The sequence below is a fragment of the Phascolarctos cinereus genome, unplaced genomic scaffold (genome assembly GCF_003287225.1).
Source record: "Phascolarctos cinereus isolate Bilbo 61053 unplaced genomic scaffold, phaCin_HiC Scaffold_3;HRSCAF=262, whole genome shotgun sequence".
Lineage (NCBI taxonomy): Eukaryota > Metazoa > Chordata > Mammalia > Diprotodontia > Phascolarctidae > Phascolarctos > Phascolarctos cinereus.
The window spans coordinates 196,420,305-196,439,054 of NW_027555736.1; the positions used below are offsets into that span (position 1 = coordinate 196,420,305).

General features: G+C 38.1%; 1 protein-coding gene across 2 annotated transcripts in view; it reads left to right on the forward strand.

Moving 5' to 3' along the window:
* PRKD1 (protein kinase D1) overlaps positions 1-18,750 on the forward strand; it is a 413,900-nt gene that overhangs the window by 381,538 nt on the left and 13,612 nt on the right. For both annotated transcript variants that reach the window (XM_021004291.2, XM_078151407.1), the window contains exons 14-16: positions 2,884-3,045; positions 3,681-3,779; positions 6,923-7,190. In XM_021004291.2, coding sequence (XP_020859950.1) covers positions 2,884-3,045; positions 3,681-3,779; positions 6,923-7,190 — 529 coding nt within the window. The remainder of the gene's footprint in view (positions 1-2,883; positions 3,046-3,680; positions 3,780-6,922; positions 7,191-18,750) is intronic.

Here is an 18,750-nt window from a genome sequence, read left to right on the forward strand (position 1 = left end):
ATTCTCTGCACTGTATTCCACTTCAGGTGTTGAGGCCAATGACCTTCTTTCTATCCCTTAAGTAAATTGGTTAGTCTGGAAGTTGTTGAGAAAACATTTAAGCCATTAAGTGATTCCATTTGGAAAGCAAACATGTTAATTGGAATGGAAAATGCACATATGAACTTTGTCATATTAGCCAGTTCAGTGAAGACTTTAGTGGTTTTTTGTTATTTGTGGGTTTGTTTGTTTTTTTCCTGGAGCTGTTCTCAGAAGTTTTAAAGATTTTTTTTAGAGTTATCACAGAGATAGAGAAATAAACAAAATGTGTTGTTATTGTTTCCCAGTTTGTTCTTACCTTCACCTCTACTACCACTATTTTCAAATGTCACATTCTCCAGGCTGCCAAGGGGCATCCTTCTTTTCATTAATGTAACAACAAGATCATCGTCAGTGAGGAATTGGGTACATTTGATCTTTATTTTCCTCGCCTTTGCCTCTTTCAAGTGCAAAAAAATAGATTTGGACATTTCAGTCCATTTAGTCACAATAGAAAACCATGAGTTCAAAAGCAAGTAGAACTCACTCCAACGGCCTTGTCCAAAACATAAGGAATAATCAAAACACCTTTTTTTTTTCAAACCACCTATTTTAGAGCAGAGCACAATGCAGACAGTATCATAGTTACAGTCTTTCAACATTGAAAGGACTGTACAGACACAGTTAACGATGTCAAGCACAGATTAAAAAAAAACACACCATAGTTTCTCCTAAAAGACTAGGTATATTCTTAGGTATAATTACAGTTCAGCAGGTGAAAGGCCACTGATGTTCTAAATCTTGATTACCAGGTTGGCCACAGCAGCTTGAGAAAGCCATCTACTAAGGCATAACAGGGTTTGTGATCAGCATTGGTGGAAGGAGCCTTCACCCAGATGAAATCATGGGTTCTTGGAAGCATGGAAGCATATATGGGGAATGTATATACAGATAGGATAAACATGTGCACACACGCACGCTCGCACACACACATGCACACATACACATGCACGCACGCGCACACACACACACACGTGTCTTTAGTCTGGCATTCAAGTTATCCACAATTTGACTCCCATCCATGTTATTTTACTGCCTTATTTTACTTTACTCCCCTTCAGACATTCCTGTAGAACAGAAACAGTTGCTGATCTCTTCCTGGTCCTATCCTGTCCAGGTTACCTGTGTGCATAGGCTGAACCCAATCCCCAAAACTCCCTTCCTTCATATCTTCTCTATCCATTGACATCTTCACAGACTGACGATGATTAGTTGTCACGAGTTATGTGACAGCCACGTGAAATCCTTTGGCGTCTGCAAGCAGCCCTGTGGCTTATGTTATGTAAGCCTGCTTTAAGGGCTCACTTCGGGTGTCAACTTTATGAAATTTCCCTTAATCTTCTAGTTGAAAGGGGGAGAGAGGTCTCTCCTCACATTTCTTATGGCACTGTATACCTCTCTTTCACCCCATCCAGTCTAACTCACAACCAGTTTTCTTACCCCTCCGCCTCATTGGATTAGAAGCTTCCTAAGGGCCTGAAATATATTATTTCCCTTCTTTGTATCTCCAGTACCTAGTACAATACTTTTTCACAAAGCAAGTCCTTAATAAATCTTTTTTTTAAAACTGGCATGACTGGCAAAACTCAAAAGCCAACCTCACCATTCATGAGGGCAACATCATTTGGCATTATACCCAAACGCATGTTAGATTAGGTGCTAATTATTGGTTGGTCATTGGTCACAACCTATAAAACCCAAGTATGCAGATTATCTTTAAGTATGCCAGTTATGTTTAGCTAACTGTCAAGACTGAATTTCTCCATGTGTCCAAAGGACTCCAAACAAAGATTCCCAAAACGTAGCTGAGGTGCCACCTCCTACAAGAAAGATTTCCTGCTTATAGAGTGCTAACCCTTACCTTTCAAAAAACACTTTGTATTTTTTTATATTATGTACCTCTTTATCCAGTTCAATAAATGGTTATTAAATACCTATTATGAGCTAGGCACTAAGAATATAAAAGTAAAAGAGTCAGTCCCTGCCCTCAAAGAGCTTATATTCTATTAGGGAGAGAGAAGTATTACACAGAGAAGTAAATATGAATCATATGTCAACTAACTACAAAACAGCAGGGTGCGTAGGGTGGTGGGTTAAGGTATAGGTGGTAGTTTCTTCACAGTAATGCCCAGATAACCTTGCTGGAAAAGTCCAATTCACTTTAACAAGCACTGATTAAGCACCTGTTATTTGCCAGGCAGCTTGCTAAGTGCCAAATAAAGTCACATCTATTATCTGAAAAATTGTCCCAAATTGCTAATAATTAAAGGACAAGTCATTTAACGTTTCAGTGCTCCAGGCAACGTCCTAAAATAATTTAGGTAGGTGGTGCAGTGGACAGAGCTCTGGGCCTGGAGTCAGGAAGGCTTAAATTCAAATGCAGCCTCAGACACTAACAGTGTCACCCTGGGCAAGTCACTTAATCCATTTGCCTCAGTTTTCTCATTTGTAAAATGATCTGAAGAAGGAAATGGCAAACTTCTCTAGTATCTTTGCCAAGAAAACCCCAAATGATATCACAAACAGTTGGACACAACTGAACAACAATAAGAGAATTTGGGGTTTAGTGTGAAGGGAGATGATGCCATTCTCCAGACAGAAGAACTAAAGATATGTTTTACAGGGATGTAAAAACTGAATCAACATGAGGCAACATATGTAGAATTTGGAAGTGCTGGGAAATCTTAGCTGTAGATTCCTCCGTAGTTTTAAGCATGAACAGTTTTATTTAATCAGAGAGCCTGCCAAAGAGTATTTAAGAAAAAAAACCTCATTTTCTTCAAGTGCTTTATTTATCTTTAATAGAACCTTCATCACCCTGGTGTTGTAAATTTGGAGTGTATGTTTGAGACGCCTGAAAGAGTGTTTGTTGTTATGGAAAAACTCCATGGAGACATGCTGGAGATGATCTTGTCAAGTGAAAAGGGCAGGTTGCCAGAGCACATAACGAAGTTTTTAATTACCCAGGTAAGGAATCAATTAGAGATCTAGAAAAATAATATTTAATATCAAATGTTATCCCTGTTTATACTTTTCTAGCCTTATTTTTTAGGCTCTTACCCCAAAATCTACAGTATAAAACAAATGGGATTTATTATTTTATATGATATTATAAAATTATCAAGCAGCTTCAGGCTATGAACTAACTATCTAGAAGTTACTGTAGTTTGCAGTTACGTGTTTTGGAACTGGTAAAAGTCTAAGGTGGGAAAAGGGGAAATTCTTGTTCTCCCAAGATGGAATGAGTGTTCCTGTCAGCTGCTACAGCTGTTAACAGAATTTTCCTCTGCCATTTTATATCACTGCCATTCTAGAATTTTGGTAATCAGACAAAAACAACAATCCCCTTTCTGCCATAGAGTCCAAACAAACATTATATGTGTATTGATATGTATATATTATGTATAATGTATACATATTAATCATGCATATGTATATATAACTTAAATATCTCATTGCACTCTTCAGAATATGAAGAAGAGAGGTCTGGCCTGGATTTCTGTAATGCACTGTGAATCCTAGCTTCATATTTCAGTGGAATTTACATATGGGTAGAAAAACACCATAAAATGGAATTCTCTTGTGGGTTTCCTTCTTGACAGATACTCGTTGCCTTGAGGCATCTTCACTTTAAAAACATTGTTCACTGTGATCTCAAACCAGAAAATGTGTTGTTAGCATCGGCCGATCCTTTCCCACAGGTGAGTATAAGACATTTCTTAGTAAAAATACCAGACCCTTTCTTCTGTCCTTAATAGGTCTGTCACCTATTTCTCAAACCATTTACTTAATTCCAATTTTCACAGCCACATTTGTATCCGTTCATTGGCGTATTCATTCCAGCACCTAATACTTAAAATCTAACCACTTAAAAATACTTGTTGATTATTGATTAATATTACATTTGTGATATTCCTTCTGAGCGTGAGACCATCAGTTCCATATTACCTTAATATAACTACTGCCAATTCATTGTACCTCTCTTTGCCTCATCTGGCTTTCTGTAGTTTCTAACTTTGCCCAAATACTCAAGAACCACCAGCCTTATATTAATTCAATTCAATTCAACAAGCCCATGTTGATTATCTCTTATGTGCCAGGCATCTTGCTAGATGTGCTGGGAACACAAAGACATAATAAGACCATTCCTGCCATCTAGGACCTTAAATTCTACCAGGTAGATGTAATAGGTTTACAAATAAATAAATACAAAGTAGAAAATAAATAGAAAGTAATTTAGAGGCACTAACAATTGGGGGAATCACAAAAGGTTTCGTGTAGCATAGGAAAGCCTTGAGAGGGTTGCAAGAAATAAAGGTAAGGAGAGGAAAGAAAATATTTCAGGAGTGGGGGAAGGAGGGACCTGGGCAAAGGCATAGTACAAGAAGATAGAAGGGCGTGTAGAAAGCCAGAAGATCTGTTTGGCAGGAACATTAAGTGTGTAGTCAGCCTGGAAGGACAGGCTGGAGCTAGATTACAAAGGTCTTTAAATGCCAGACAGAGGAGTTTATATGTTATCTTAGCAGCAGTGGGGGAACCATTGAGCTCTTCGAACTGAAGAGTAGGCTGGTCAGACCTATGCTTTCAGAAGACCTGTTTGGCAGCAACCAAAACTTAAAATGCTAGACTAAAATTTTATATATTTTCATTTAATATGTTATATTACACATATGCAACTATTCAGAAATAGTCACAAATTCTTAGCCATTTCAGACTTGTTAGCTATAAAATGAGATGTAGGGTGTGTTTGTAGATCTGACCAAAGCCTTTGATACTGTCAGTCACAAGGGTTTATGGAAAATTATGTCAAAATTTGGTTGTCTGGACTGTGTGCATGCTCCCATGCTTTTTAGCATAATGTTCTCAGCCGTGTTGTCAAATGCTTTCAATGAGGATGAACATGGCATCAAGGTCAGCTACCACACTGATGGTAAATTCTTTAACTTGAAAAGGCTACAAGCTAAGATCAAACTGGAAGGGGTGTTGGTACATGATTTTCTGTTTGCAGATGATTGTCCACTCAGTGCAGCCTCTGAAATTGAGATGCAACAAAATATGGTTTGATTCTCTGCTGCTTGTGCTAATTTTGGCCTAACAACGCTAAGAAACTACAGGTGCTCCGTCAGCCACCACCCCACTGTCTTTATGTAGAACCATCAGTTACAGCAAATGGAGTTTTGAATGCTGTGGATAAGTTCACTTATCTTGGTAGTGTACTTTCCAGGGCTGTACACATTGATAATGAGGTTGATGTGAGTATTTCCAGAGCTAGCTCAATGTTTGGGAGGCTCCCAAGGAAAGTTTGAGAGAGAAGAGGTATTAGCCTGACTACCAAACTGAAGATCTACCAAGTGGTTGTGGTGACCTCATTGTTGCATGCCTGTGAAACCTGGACACTATACCAGTGCCATGCCAGGAAATGCAAGATACGCAAATCTAGAGAAACCACCCCAAGTGTTCACATGAACTATTTATGCCTGAACTGTGGTAGGGCATTCCAAGCTCTTACTGGTCTGTTCAGCCACAGTCAGACACACTGAAACTTGACTCTAGCATAGTGATGTCATTTTGGTCCTCTTCAAGAAATAAGGACAGCCAACAAACTATAAAACTAGGCAGCAAGCATAAGTGCCTACTATGTGCCAGGCTTTCTGCTAAGTGCTAGAGTTACAGAGGAAAGCAAAAATCAGTCTCTGCTCTCAGGGAGTTCAAAGTCCAATGGAGGAGACAACATGAAAATAACTGTGTACCAAAAGATGTGTACAGGATAAACTGGAGATAAACCCACTTGGAGGAAAGGATTAAGGAAGATTAGTAAAGATTTCTTGTAGAAGATTGGATTTGAGCTAGGATTTGAAGGAAGCCAGGAGATGGAGATGAGGAAGAAATAGAATTCTAGACATGGGGCATAGCCAATGAAAATGCTCAGAGATGGGAGCTACAGAGTTTTGTGTGAGGAACAAGAAAGAGGTCAGTGTCACAGTATCCTAGAGTGTATGGAATGGGTAAGAAAAGGGCCAAATTATGAAGGACGGTGAATGCCACACAGAACACTTTATATTTGATCCTGAAGTTTTTTTGAATATCTGGTGACATGATTAGACCTGTGTTTAGGAAGATTAGTTTGATAGCTGAGTAGAGGATGGACTGAAGTGGGAAAAAACTTGGCAAACAAGCAGCAGGCTATTGCAGTATTTCAGGCTTGAGGTGAGAAGAGTCAGCACCAGCCTGGTAGCAATATCGGAGGAGAAAAGTGGACATAGATGAGAGCAGTTTCAGAGGTAAAATCTATAGGACTTGGAAACACACTGGATATCGGGGCAGGAGGGTAGGGGAGAGAGAGAGCAAGGAGTTGAGGCTGACACCCAGACTGTGAGCATAAGTGATTAGGAGGATGGTGGTGCCTTTGACAGTAATAGAAAAGTCTGCAAGAAGGGGAGGGCTTATAGGGAAAGTTAATAAATTCATTTTGGTACATATTGAGTTTAAAATATCTGCAGGACATTGAGTTTGAAGTGCCAAATAGACAGTGGAAGATATGAGGCTTGGAGGTCAAGAGAGAGGTTAGGTCTGGATAAGTAAATCTGAAAATCTTTGGCTTAGAGATGATAATTTAATCATGGGAGCTAATGAGATCACCAAGTGAAATAGCATGGAAGGGAAATAATGAACTTTCTGTACACTATGAGAAGTACAAATGAACATATATTACATTTTCTGGTCTTGAATATAATTATAATATTGAATATAAAATTATAAAATTGTATATAAAAGTCTAACTCTGAGGGAATAGAATAATGATACTTGTGCATTTAATTTTACTCCATATTTTCATTACAAACAGGTGAAACTTTGTGACTTTGGTTTTGCTCGAATTATTGGAGAGAAGTCCTTCAGGAGGTCAGTGGTAGGCACACCAGCTTACCTCGCTCCAGAAGTTCTTAGGAACAAAGGCTACAATCGTTCTTTAGACATGTGGTCTGTTGGGGTTATCATCTACGTAAGCCTTAGCGGTACATTTCCATTTAATGAAGATGAAGATATACACGATCAAATCCAGAATGCAGCTTTCATGTATCCACCTAATCCTTGGAAGGAAATCTCTCCTGAAGGTAACCTCTGTCTTGCCTAGAATCTGCTCACACAGCATAGCCTTGCTATGGGGGAGACTGATTATATTGCATTATGGGAGCCCCAGAACTTTCTGAAAGTACAAAAGCATAGTAAAACATCTGACTCAATAGTCATTAAGATGCTAAAAACATTTTCACTTGAATGTGAAAAATTCAGCGCTGGAACTGGTTAGACCATTCCTCTTGCTTCTGGCCTAGATCCTGGTGTTTGCTGCCCCATTGGGACCCCACACAATACTATTAAGGAATCTCTTTGTAAAGTGAATTCATGTTTCTATATACCCTATATGCTACAGTAAGACATAAGTTAACAAGAAAGCAACTAACTAGATCCTCAGTTTGATGAGGATAATTTTTTGTGTATGTTGGGGTGGAGGTGAGGTGGGGGAAAGGCATTTAGCTTTTGAAACAATTGATATTTTTAAAAACAATTTTGTAATTCTTGGATGTGTGTGTCTTATTCTACATTTATACGTATGTATGTACAGGGCTTATTCAACTTTTTCCACTTGCAACCCCATCAGTGCTTCTTAAACTGTGGGTAGCGAACCCATATGGGGTCGAGATCCACAGTTGAAGAAGCGCTGGAGATGTGTCTGTATAATGCTTGGCTATATCCTCAAGAATTACAAAATTATATAATTTGTGTGTATATGCACATATGTATGTATATAGATAAAGACACAACACACATATATATATAGAGAGAGAGAGACACATTAAAAATGTCTCTGGGGGGCAGCTAGGTGGCACAGTGGATAGAGCACTGGCCCTGGAGTCAGGAGGACCTGAGTTCAAATCTGGCCTCAGACACATAATATTCACTAGCTCTGTGATCTTAGGCAAGTCACTTAACCCCATTGCCTAGCCCCCGCAAAAAAAGTTTCTGTATGTGTGTATGTGTATATATAATGTCTCTCTGTTTATGTGTGTATATAAATACATTTATGTGTGTGTACACATGCATACACATATGTCTACATGTGCATACATATATGTTTATATATACACACATGTGTATGTGTGTATACACAGAGAGAGACAGACATATCAGCGTTTATCATTAACTGATCATTAGCAGATAGGCCTGAGGCATAGCAAGATTTTTAATAATAGGTTTCATAATTTATACTTGGTATACTAAATCACATGGGAGATAATGGGACAATAGATATTGTGATAGGGGAGTCAAAAAGACCCAAGTTCAAGTCCTTCCTGGTATACATACTAGCTGTACAACCATGGGCAAGTCGTCTAACATTTCAATGTGTCCAGCAGCTTTCTAAGACTATATATTTGGAATTAGTTTTTTATCTGCAGTGATAGAGAGACTTTCTGTAATGGTAGCTACCTCCACAAATGAATTTCACAAATTTACGTTCTGCTTCCTGTCCTAGTACAAAGTCATAAAATATGTTATTTTTTTTAAATCTTTTTCAACAGTGAAGGTTAAAACAAGAGTTTCCTGATTAATTTCAAGCTATCTTCAGATGTTATTGAAATTTTAATATAACGATGTCCTTAAGTAGCCCCAAAGTGGTTTCTAGTTTCCAATTTAAAGCCCAGGTAGATACAAGTCTCAACCATTTTTCAACATATAGACTGTTCATCCATAAAATGGCTGTTGATACTGTATAAATTTACATTTCTGAAAAAAAATGAAAAGAAGTTTTGATTTGTGTCAGCAACTTCCATTGACAATACATTCTTGAAACTATTGCTACCGATTGGAGCCTTGAAAATGGTTCAAAACTTGTCATGTTTTCTCTAGTATAACTCCTCCCATTCTCTAGAAATCCATAAAAGATAGACGTTCTTAAGTTATCCAAATATTACTGTGACTATTTAAAGCCAGCTCTCTTTTTTGCCTTTTGGAGGGTGGTTGCAAATACTTTATTTAATGGGAAAAGAGAGATCTTCAAGTCAATGGATCATATTCATATCCAGCATTTTTGTTTGGATTGCTTTTCCCTACTTCAGAAGGTTAAAGCTGAGCTAACTTGTAGAGATAAACTCTCTTTTATTTGCCGTCTGTAGGGTATCATTAAAAGTGTGTTGTAGAAATGGAAAAAAGTGCTTGTATAAACCACCGACAGTAATTTAAGTTCATGTGACTATCACAGTTACTAAATTTCACAAGTGACCATTGCCAGTGCTTTGGTGTTACCATTAGCAACATCATCAACATCCTATAACTAATATTAAAATTCATCCAAATAGCACATATCCACATGGAAGGTGCAAATTACAAGACAGTTGTAATGTACTCTCCAGTATATGCCAAATTTTCAGGCCAGTATAGTAAAAGCAAAATGTGAAATACCCTTTAATACTACATGAGGTAAGGAATAGGAGATCAAAATATAAAACATCTGGTGACCTGATCTTGTCAGGAAATTTTTTTTTATCTTTAATGTTTAAAGTTATTTAAAGTGATTAAACTTGGACTCCAGAAATCCATAAGGCAGTCAGACTTTTTTTTTTTTCCTAGCAGGCATAGGGGAAAGGAGTAAGATCTTCACTTTTAATTTTTTCTTGGAGCATGGAGAGAAGAGTAGTACTTTACTTTTAGGAACCCTGCCCTACCAGCATCATGGAAAATGGTTGACCTTGCACTGTGGATGTCTTTAAGAAAGAACAGGGCTCAGGGGCAACTAGGTTGCTCAGTGGATAGAGCACCAGCCCCTAGATTCAAGAGAACTGGAGTTCAAATCTGTCCTCAGACACATAACACTTATTAGCTGTGTGGCCCTAGGGAAGTCACTTAACCCTATTGCCTAACCCAGGAAGGAAGGAAGGAAGGAAGGAAGGAAGGAAGGAAGGAAGGAAGGAAGGAAGGAAGGAAGGAAGAAAGAAAGAAAGAAAGAAAGAAAGAAAGAAAGAAAGAAAGAAAGAAAGAAAGAAAGAAAGAAAGAAAGAAAGAAAGAAAGAAAGAAGGAAAGAAGGAAAGAAAGAAAAAACAGGGCTTGAACTAGGCCTTGAAGGATGGATAGAATTTGGAAATGTTGAAGAAAACATTAAAGGGAAGGAGGAAATTACATGAATAAAGGCTTATGGGTGAGAGTTGGTGAGGCAAATCCATAAGCAATATTTATTTGACTACATGATATATTTATAATTAATATTGATATAGTGATATAGATATATTAATGTGGCTATAGCTGATATTCCCTAGTACATCAAACCAGACAATGCAAAGACAAACTCATTGCAAAACATGTAACCTTACTTTTGAGTGGATACCTGCCAGCAGAGTTCAACTATTCATCTCCTTTCCTCCTTTCCCTTCCCTCCATTCCTTTCTTTTCTTGCCTCCCTTCTTTCCTCTTCTTTTTCCCCTTTCCCTTCTTCTCTTTCTCTCTTTTTCCTTCGTTACTCCTTTCTGTCTACTTCTATCCACTTAATTCTACTTTTTGAAATCATATCTTACCTGGTGGCCTACACATCTCATACTGTTATGTGAAGTGATGGTAAACAAATAGTGTCATCACAATGAGAGTAATGGAAAATCGAGCAGTTATTTTCTCCTCCAGCTAGGTTGAGAAATGCAGATAATCCTCTGGGTCAAGATTTGCTTAAAACAAAATATTCTGGCCAAAAATGAATGTGGGAAGGAAATAAGCCAGGGAAGTTAGGCTCAAGAAATGGGACCAGGAGACCAAATACGATGTTAATAAATAGTGCCAAGGATGCAAACAGAATTATCTTCAGAAGACATAGGATTAACTACTTCAGTCAGTAGAGTAATAGATACCAAGAGTTAATCTAGGGGACACTAGACTGCCAAGCCAAAGTCCAGAGCAAGTTAAAAAAAAAAAGAATCAAGCAGATTTGTTGGTGGAAGTCATGACAACACGGGTATAATATTTCAGCTGCAGTAAGGGCTCCCAGACGTCCTTATATGAGCAACCCTATCTAATTGCCTATCCCTTTTGGTGTGTCTAGCCTAGATAGCATGTAGAAGAGGATTTGATGGTTTGTTCTTGGTCCAGAGGTCTAGAACCAAATGTAAACAACTACACAAGGACTAGTATACTGTTAGATAATTGAGAGTTGATTACGTAATTCTCAAATAATAGAGATTTTTCTTCTCTTGCAGAAACTTATGTACATTGGGTTTAGATTTTTTCTTTTACCATCCGTGTGTGTGTGTGTGTGTGTATGTGTGTGTGTTAGTAGGAAGAATAGAAAAGGGGAAGAAAGGTATAAGGACTTGGGCATGGTATTGCATTATGCTGAAAAGAGGAATTGTTTTTCTTTCTTCCTTTGGTAGACATCTACTTAATGAAGTACATCAAATGATGATGGTCTCATTTTCTTTTTGCAGTCTAATTTTTGTGACCCTACAGAAAACATTTTGCACTCTACATCCGATTCTCTCTTTATGAACATAAGAATTAAAGTGAAGCTGACCATAGACTCTTGAGATATTTTTGCTATTAATTTGATAATGTGTTATTGTATAAATAAAGGATTGATAAAATATCTTTGAGAAAAAATTTAAAAATATAATAAGAACACAAAGGTCACCAGTAGATATATGTTATATGTATAATATTAGATGAAGAGACAGACAGACAGGTAGATCATAGAGATATACATCCATGTATATATACATAGGTGATAGTAGATGATAGAATGATAGAGAGACGTATGACAATAGAGATAGATGGATAGAGTATGTATATATGTCTATTAAATGAAACTGTTGGAGAAAAATACTCAAGTTCTATTGGTGCCTTTCTGTGACATGTTAAGCTTTCTTATTACAGTCTACCATCATTTTGCTTTTATTATAATAGAGCTTAGTGAGCATCACCTTTAAATTTAATTACCTGTGTTCATGTCATAAATAACACATCAATTGAAAAGCAGTTTCAACCCCAAATCTGACGTATAAATAACCAAATAAATCTTTATATTTTTAACTGACTTGTTCTTGAAGAACTCCTGCATAGATTTTTTTATGATGGAAAAGTTCTACAAATGAGGTTATGACTCATCTGAATAACAGGTTTCTTTTTCAGTCTGTTCAGTACACTGTATTGCTATAATTTTGAGAGAGAAGGAGGGGAGAAGAAAGGAGAGGGGGGAATAGAAAAAGAGAGAGAGGAGGGGGGAGAGAGAGAGAGAGAGAGGGAGAGAGAGAAAACAGAAAAATAAAAACCAAGGGGATTGGAATGGCTTCTCATAAGAGATGATACATATCTGGCCAACATAATTCATCATCATCATTTTTATTAGTCTCTCAGCTATTTGTAAGAATTGAACCATTATGAACTTATGATACCTTGAACCTTCATGAGTTTTCAGAAACAACTTTTCTTCCAATATCACCCTCTATTAAGGACATTTCATTAAAAAGAGAAGCAATACCTTTATTCATTCACAAAGTAAGTCATTTTTGTATTAGTCCAGCAGTTCTTAACCTTTTTTGTGTGTCCTGGATCATTTTTGAAGTCTAGTGAAACCAGTAGACCCCTTTTCAATACTCAAAATAAAATATATAAAATTATAAGGAAAACTGATGAGATTGAAATTATTCAGTCATGTCTGACTCTTCATGACCCCATAATGGGGTTTTCTTGGCAAAGATACTACAGTGGTTTGTTATTTCTTTCTCCAGCTAATTTTACAGATGAGGAAACTGAGACAAATAGGATTAAATGGCTTGCCCAGGGTCCCACAGCTAGTAAGTGGATAAGGCCAGATTTGAACTCAGGAATATGACTCTTCTATAGAAGTGACAGGTCAGGCACTCTATCGACTGCACCACCTAGCTGCCCAATATATTGAAATACAGTCACCAAAATGTTGGAGGTAGGGAAGGTTCGTGGATCCTAAGTACTCATGTTTTAGGCAGACATCCTTGTTTCCACTTCTATACATAGTTAGCCTTTCTCTTTTTCGGCTTATCAGTCAGTCAACAAGCATATGTTAATGGCCCAGGACACAATAATCTTTGAGATAATAGCATGAAAATAGAGGGAAATGTCCATCTGTTTGATCATGGTCGAGGACATCCCTTCTCCTTTTATGTTGAAATCCAGAGATTCAGAGAATAAAAATGTATAGTACCTATAAACATATTTAATATTTAGTTTTGGTTTTGGAGATATGATGGGAACTATGTATTCCCAACCAGCAGATAGTGGACTAAGGAATCTGTTCAGTGGAACAGTTAGGAATCCCCAAGTACGGCACTTCTTAAACCGCATGATGATCATTTGGGCAAATTAGACAGCTACATGCTTTAAAATGTCAACAAGCATTTGTTTTGGCCTTCCTCAGGCATTGTGCTAAGTGCTGAGAATACAAATATAAGCAAAAAGAAAGATAGTCTCTGCCCTCAAAGAGCTCACAGTCTAATAGGGAAAGGTAACACATAAAAGGAAGCTCAGAAGCAGGGGAAGGGAGTTGGAAAATGCTGCGGGGTCATGATGGAGAAACAAGTCCATAGAATCAGGAGTAGAGCCCAAAGAAGAATGAAGAAGTGAATATGACTGCTGTGGTCTCTTTCCTTGAAATGGAGGTTCTATGAGGAACTGATCAATCAGAGTTAAGGGGCAACAGAGGTAAAGTAACCTTCTGCAGTGAGAAAGCTGCTGGGTTATAGTTGATAAAGTAGTCTGGAGAATCAGAATCCAAAGAATGAAAGAGTGAAGGGAGGAAGTTAATGAAGGCGAAGAGGAAAAAGGAAACTGAGTTACCATTTAGTTATTTTAAGTGATCTCAAGATTCATTTTTGTAAGAGTTGCACATTGCTTTTTAGAAGTTAGAATGACAAATGATAGCTTTTGAAAACTTGACAGTCAATTCCTCCCTTTGTCAACCAAAGTCCTATTCAAAGCTCTCTTCTCCTTGCCTCCATTTTTTTCCTCCTCACTCACTCCTTCAATCTTTGCAATCTGGCTTCCGTCCTCCTCATTCACCTGCAGCTTCTATTGACCAACGTAACAGAAATCTCTACCAAATATGATGGTCTTTTCTTGGTAATCTTCTTGACCTTTCTGCTGCATTTTTCACTGCTGACTACCCCTTCTTGCTGGTTGTCTTCCTACCTTTTTGGCCACTCATTCTCTGTCGGTGAGTCATTATCCATCTCCTAACTAGCAGTGTGCCCAAAGGCTTTATCCTGGACCTTCTCTTTCTTCTCTACACTGTTTCAGTAATCTCATAAACTCCCATGGTTTTAGTGATCATTTTATGCAGGTGTCTCATGGATCTATGCATACAACCCCAATCCCTCTCCTGAGCTTCAATACTATATTACCCATTGTGTTCCAGAGAAAATAGAAACCCTTCAGGTTAGCTTTTTAAAAAGCCCTTCACAACTTGACCCCAACTTGTCTTTCTGTCTTAATTATACATCACTCTACTTCCTGCACTCTGCAGTACATCTAACCTATACTTCTTTCTGTTCCTCACACATGGCACTCCATCTTCCATCCTGATGCCTTTGCACTGACCTTTTCTGTAGGCCTGAAATGCACTCCTGCCTCTACTCTACCTCATAAAGTCCCTCACTTCCTTCTACACCCATCTTCTCTACAAAGCCTTTACTAGTCCAACCAACAGTTAATGTCCTCCCTCCCTAACTTCCTTGCATTTATTTTATGGTCACTCAGTTTATGTTTCTGTATTGATTGTAATTACTCCATATATACCTATACTTGTACATATTATCTCCCTCAATAGAATATAAGTGCCTCGAGGGCAGGGACTATTTCATTTTTTGTACTCGTAACCCTGGTGCCTAGCACACAGTAGTAAGTGCTTCTTGAATGGCTGTGAAGACCTCTAACCACCCCCCCCCAGATTAAGGTGATTGGCAGTTCTTAAGACTGGAAAGATGACATGGTAGCTTCAGAGACACTTTTCTACTTTCTCTTTTTGTATCGGAAAAGTCCCATTTATGAATTATAGTAAAGATGTTTCTTCCTTTTCAAGAATTTTGAAATGCTTATTGGTGAGGAGCAAAGTACTGTCTCCTATATCTGTTTCTAGATCTCTACTTTAGGTTTTTTGGGCTATGTAACTGGTAGAGATGAAAGATAACATGAGATAGAATTATTTCTCAATTTTCTCAAGATTAGGCAACAGTGGAAATGTTGTGGATCTTATCTACAATCCCAGGTTCTATGTGGCTTCTTGAGACCAAATGAATACTTAGATACAAAGTTATTGTTGGGAAGAGAAGGAGCAACCTGGCCCAGTTTTTGGAATAGAAATTGAAAAAAGTAAGGAACAATTAATACAGGATACTAGCATGAATCTTCCCAGGGATTTCTGTCTCTTTTTTTCCTGGCAAGTGTGAAGGAAATGACTTAGTGCTATTCTCTCAGCATAAAGATCAAAAGATTTATGGAGGTACTTATGTCTTTTCTTTTCCCTAGGGATTCTGCAGTAGGCTGGTTCTAGAGATGTTGCTTAGATTGTCTAGAGGAGGAAGAATAAATTTCCAGTATACAAAGTTCCTTAAAAAAAAAGGCCTTATTTTTTAGTAGTGCTATATGCAAATGTATATGTGTGTGTGTGTATACATATATAAATATAAAATATATTCTGTGGTGAGTAATGTAAATTCATTTTTATTCTCCAGAGGGAATATGGTACTTAGGAAGGAAGGATGAATGAATAAATGAGTGAATGAATAAAATATTAAGTGCTTACTAGTTCCAAGCACTGTGTTAAGTTCTGGGGATACAAATCAAAACACAAGACAGTCCCTGTCCTCAAAGAGCTTACATTGTAATAGTGAAAGATAATATATATTGGGGAATAGTGGCAAAGGAGGGCTGTTTTGGTCTAAGGAAGTCCAAATGATGGTGAGTCAAGCCATAATGGGTCAGTTGAGATATCCTTTCTAGGAATGGTAGTGTTGGTTTAACTTTAGTTCCCAGGTAGAAAGGTAGAAAGCAGTAGAGAGTCAAAAGGGTCAAGGAGGGAAGGATATGAAAACAGCATCATTATGGGAGCACAGCAGTATATTGGGTCTATGTCATTTTATGATATGAAGAACTCTCACCAGTCACTATCCCAGGATCCCAGGGAAAGAGCTAGAGACAGAGGCTAGAGGGAGGAGATGTGAGATAAAGATGGCCTGAGAGACATAAACTGTATCTGTATATCAGCTATAGATAGGCATGTGTATGTATGAACATGGATATTTATTTTAAAAATATTTATATAGAAAATCATTTTTTAAAATGTTAGAATATTAGCCTATAGTAAAGATTAGGAATAGGTTCTGGACCTGTGATTTCATTGATTATAGGGAGCCTGCCAGGTGAGGAAACTCCTACCAATACAGGTCAGCACTTTCTCCTCAACCTTAAGAGAGTTGCTTGAGAACTTAAGTGACTTGACCGTTTTCACACAGCCAGTACCTGTCAGAGCCAGGCTTTGAACCGAGGCATTCCTGGTTGGCCCTCTATTTACTAGATTGTGAGCTCTTTGAGGGCAGAGACTGCCTTTTACCTCTTTTTTTTTTTAATCTTTAGTGCTTAGCACAGTGCCTGGCTCTTAGTAGGTGTTTAATAAATGTTTATTGAGTGACTGAAAAAAAAATAACAATCCCCACCTCCTGCCCAAAGGAGGTTAGAAAATATTTATTTTTCCTAACAAAGGAGAATAGGATTGTCCTCCGCATGGGGATATAACTGGACATCAGAGCCAAAGAAAGAAACAAATGAAGACATTAAAACATAACCCCTTGCAAACCAGTACACAGAGTAAGACTAAAATGAGTGCAGGATTTAGCAGAGAAACTAACCTGATCAGAGCAACTCCAGGTCTTATAGATGAGGTCAGGAATCCTGAAATAGGTCTAGAATAAAAGGTGGAATGTGATCTGAGCAACGAAAGAGGAAAATTCTTTTGGCACCTATGGAATGAAGAGATTGAAAGGGAAAAAAGCAAAAGCTCCAGGTAATTGAATGAGGAGGATGGTATCACTAGCAAGGTGAGAAATAATTTGCTCAGGGCCAAAGATTATTTTTTTCCTGTGAGAGCAATGAGCTGGAAGGTTTCAGAAATGTGGAAAAGGTAGTTGTCAGAGTACTTGGTGCATTTCTCTCATCAAAGTGCATTGATAAGATCAACTTGAGAACTGGTTGGAAATTTGAGCAACTTCAGAAAAAGGCATGTAAAAAATCGTCAGAAACTGCTTTTTTCCACCCCACCTTACAAGTGGTTCATGTTACTTTATCTGACATTAGAGAGGTAAACAGAAAGCAATCAACAGAGAAACAGTAGCAGGAAATTGTCTGCCGACAAGCCCCTCTCCTGCTCACTGGAGATCAATGTCTACTTCCCAGGTGAAGATTCATCAGAGGCACCTTTGCCAAACCACCTGCTGTGACATTATCTCTTGGCTTCAGTCATACAATTTAGTTGGAGACTTCAAGTATCATGCTCAAAAAGGAAACTCTGACTTCCTGTATGTTCTTTCCTTTTGAAAAGAGGGGGGAAAAGACTGCATTTCTAGTGATGTGTTCAACATACTTTTAATGAGAAATTATCTTTAGGGTTAGGGCACGTTAGTGAATTCAACTCATTCTTGTAGCTGTTAGCTTCAGTGCAATATTTCAGCTTTCCAGCAGACCCCCGAAGAGTTAATGTACAATAGAATACAGCACAACCAACATCTTTCAAGTTGTGTAATAGGTCTGGCCTGGCTGAAAGCTTAAGTTTGAAAGTGGAAAGAAATGAGACACTCAATAGTTTATTTAACAGTTAACAAAAGGAAGTTTATTTAGCTGTATTATGAAAAGGATACATACAGCTTTTAGCTGGAGTAGACTCATCCCCCTCCCCAACTTGCATTCAGAAAGGCTCCTTGTTAAGTAGGACAGGGTGTGGTGACTTTCTGCCCTGGATCATCCACCAAGGCTTAAGGACACTGACTCCACCTGCTCTTAGGTGGCCAAGAAGCCTACACCCCATTTGGCTTGAGCCTTCCTCTTCTCAGCCAGTCAAGTCTCACAGACAGCTTCCTTTCCTTTTAGGGAAAGAATTAACCTGGCCTACTTGGCAGGGACCTTGGTGAATATTGCTCCTATCACAAGCTAAGTACTGGGGAAAATACAAAACTTAAACAAATGAAGTCTGTGGTCTCAAGGAATTCACCTCCATTTCCTCACCTGCAAAATGAGGGATTTGGCCTAGATAGGCCTCTAAGAGCCCTTCCAGTTCTACTTTCCTATGATCCTGTCCAGCTTTAGTTTTCTTATTTCTAAGACAACACTGGCTATGGAGGCAGAAATCTTGGCCGCAAATCTCAGGGAAGGAAGGAAGGAAAGAACAGAAGGAAGGGAAAAGGAGGGAAAGAAAAAAGGAAGGAAACAAGCATTTAAGTGCTCATTCTCCCAGGGTCAAAGCATAACACTTACTTGACCCTGGATAAGTCACTTAATCTTGCTGGGTCTCAGTTTCCTCATTTTACAAATGCGGAGGTAGGCTAAATAGCTACTTCCAGCTCTATATCTATAATCCTTATGATCCTAGGATGAGGGGTTATGCTAAAATCTTTTTAGGG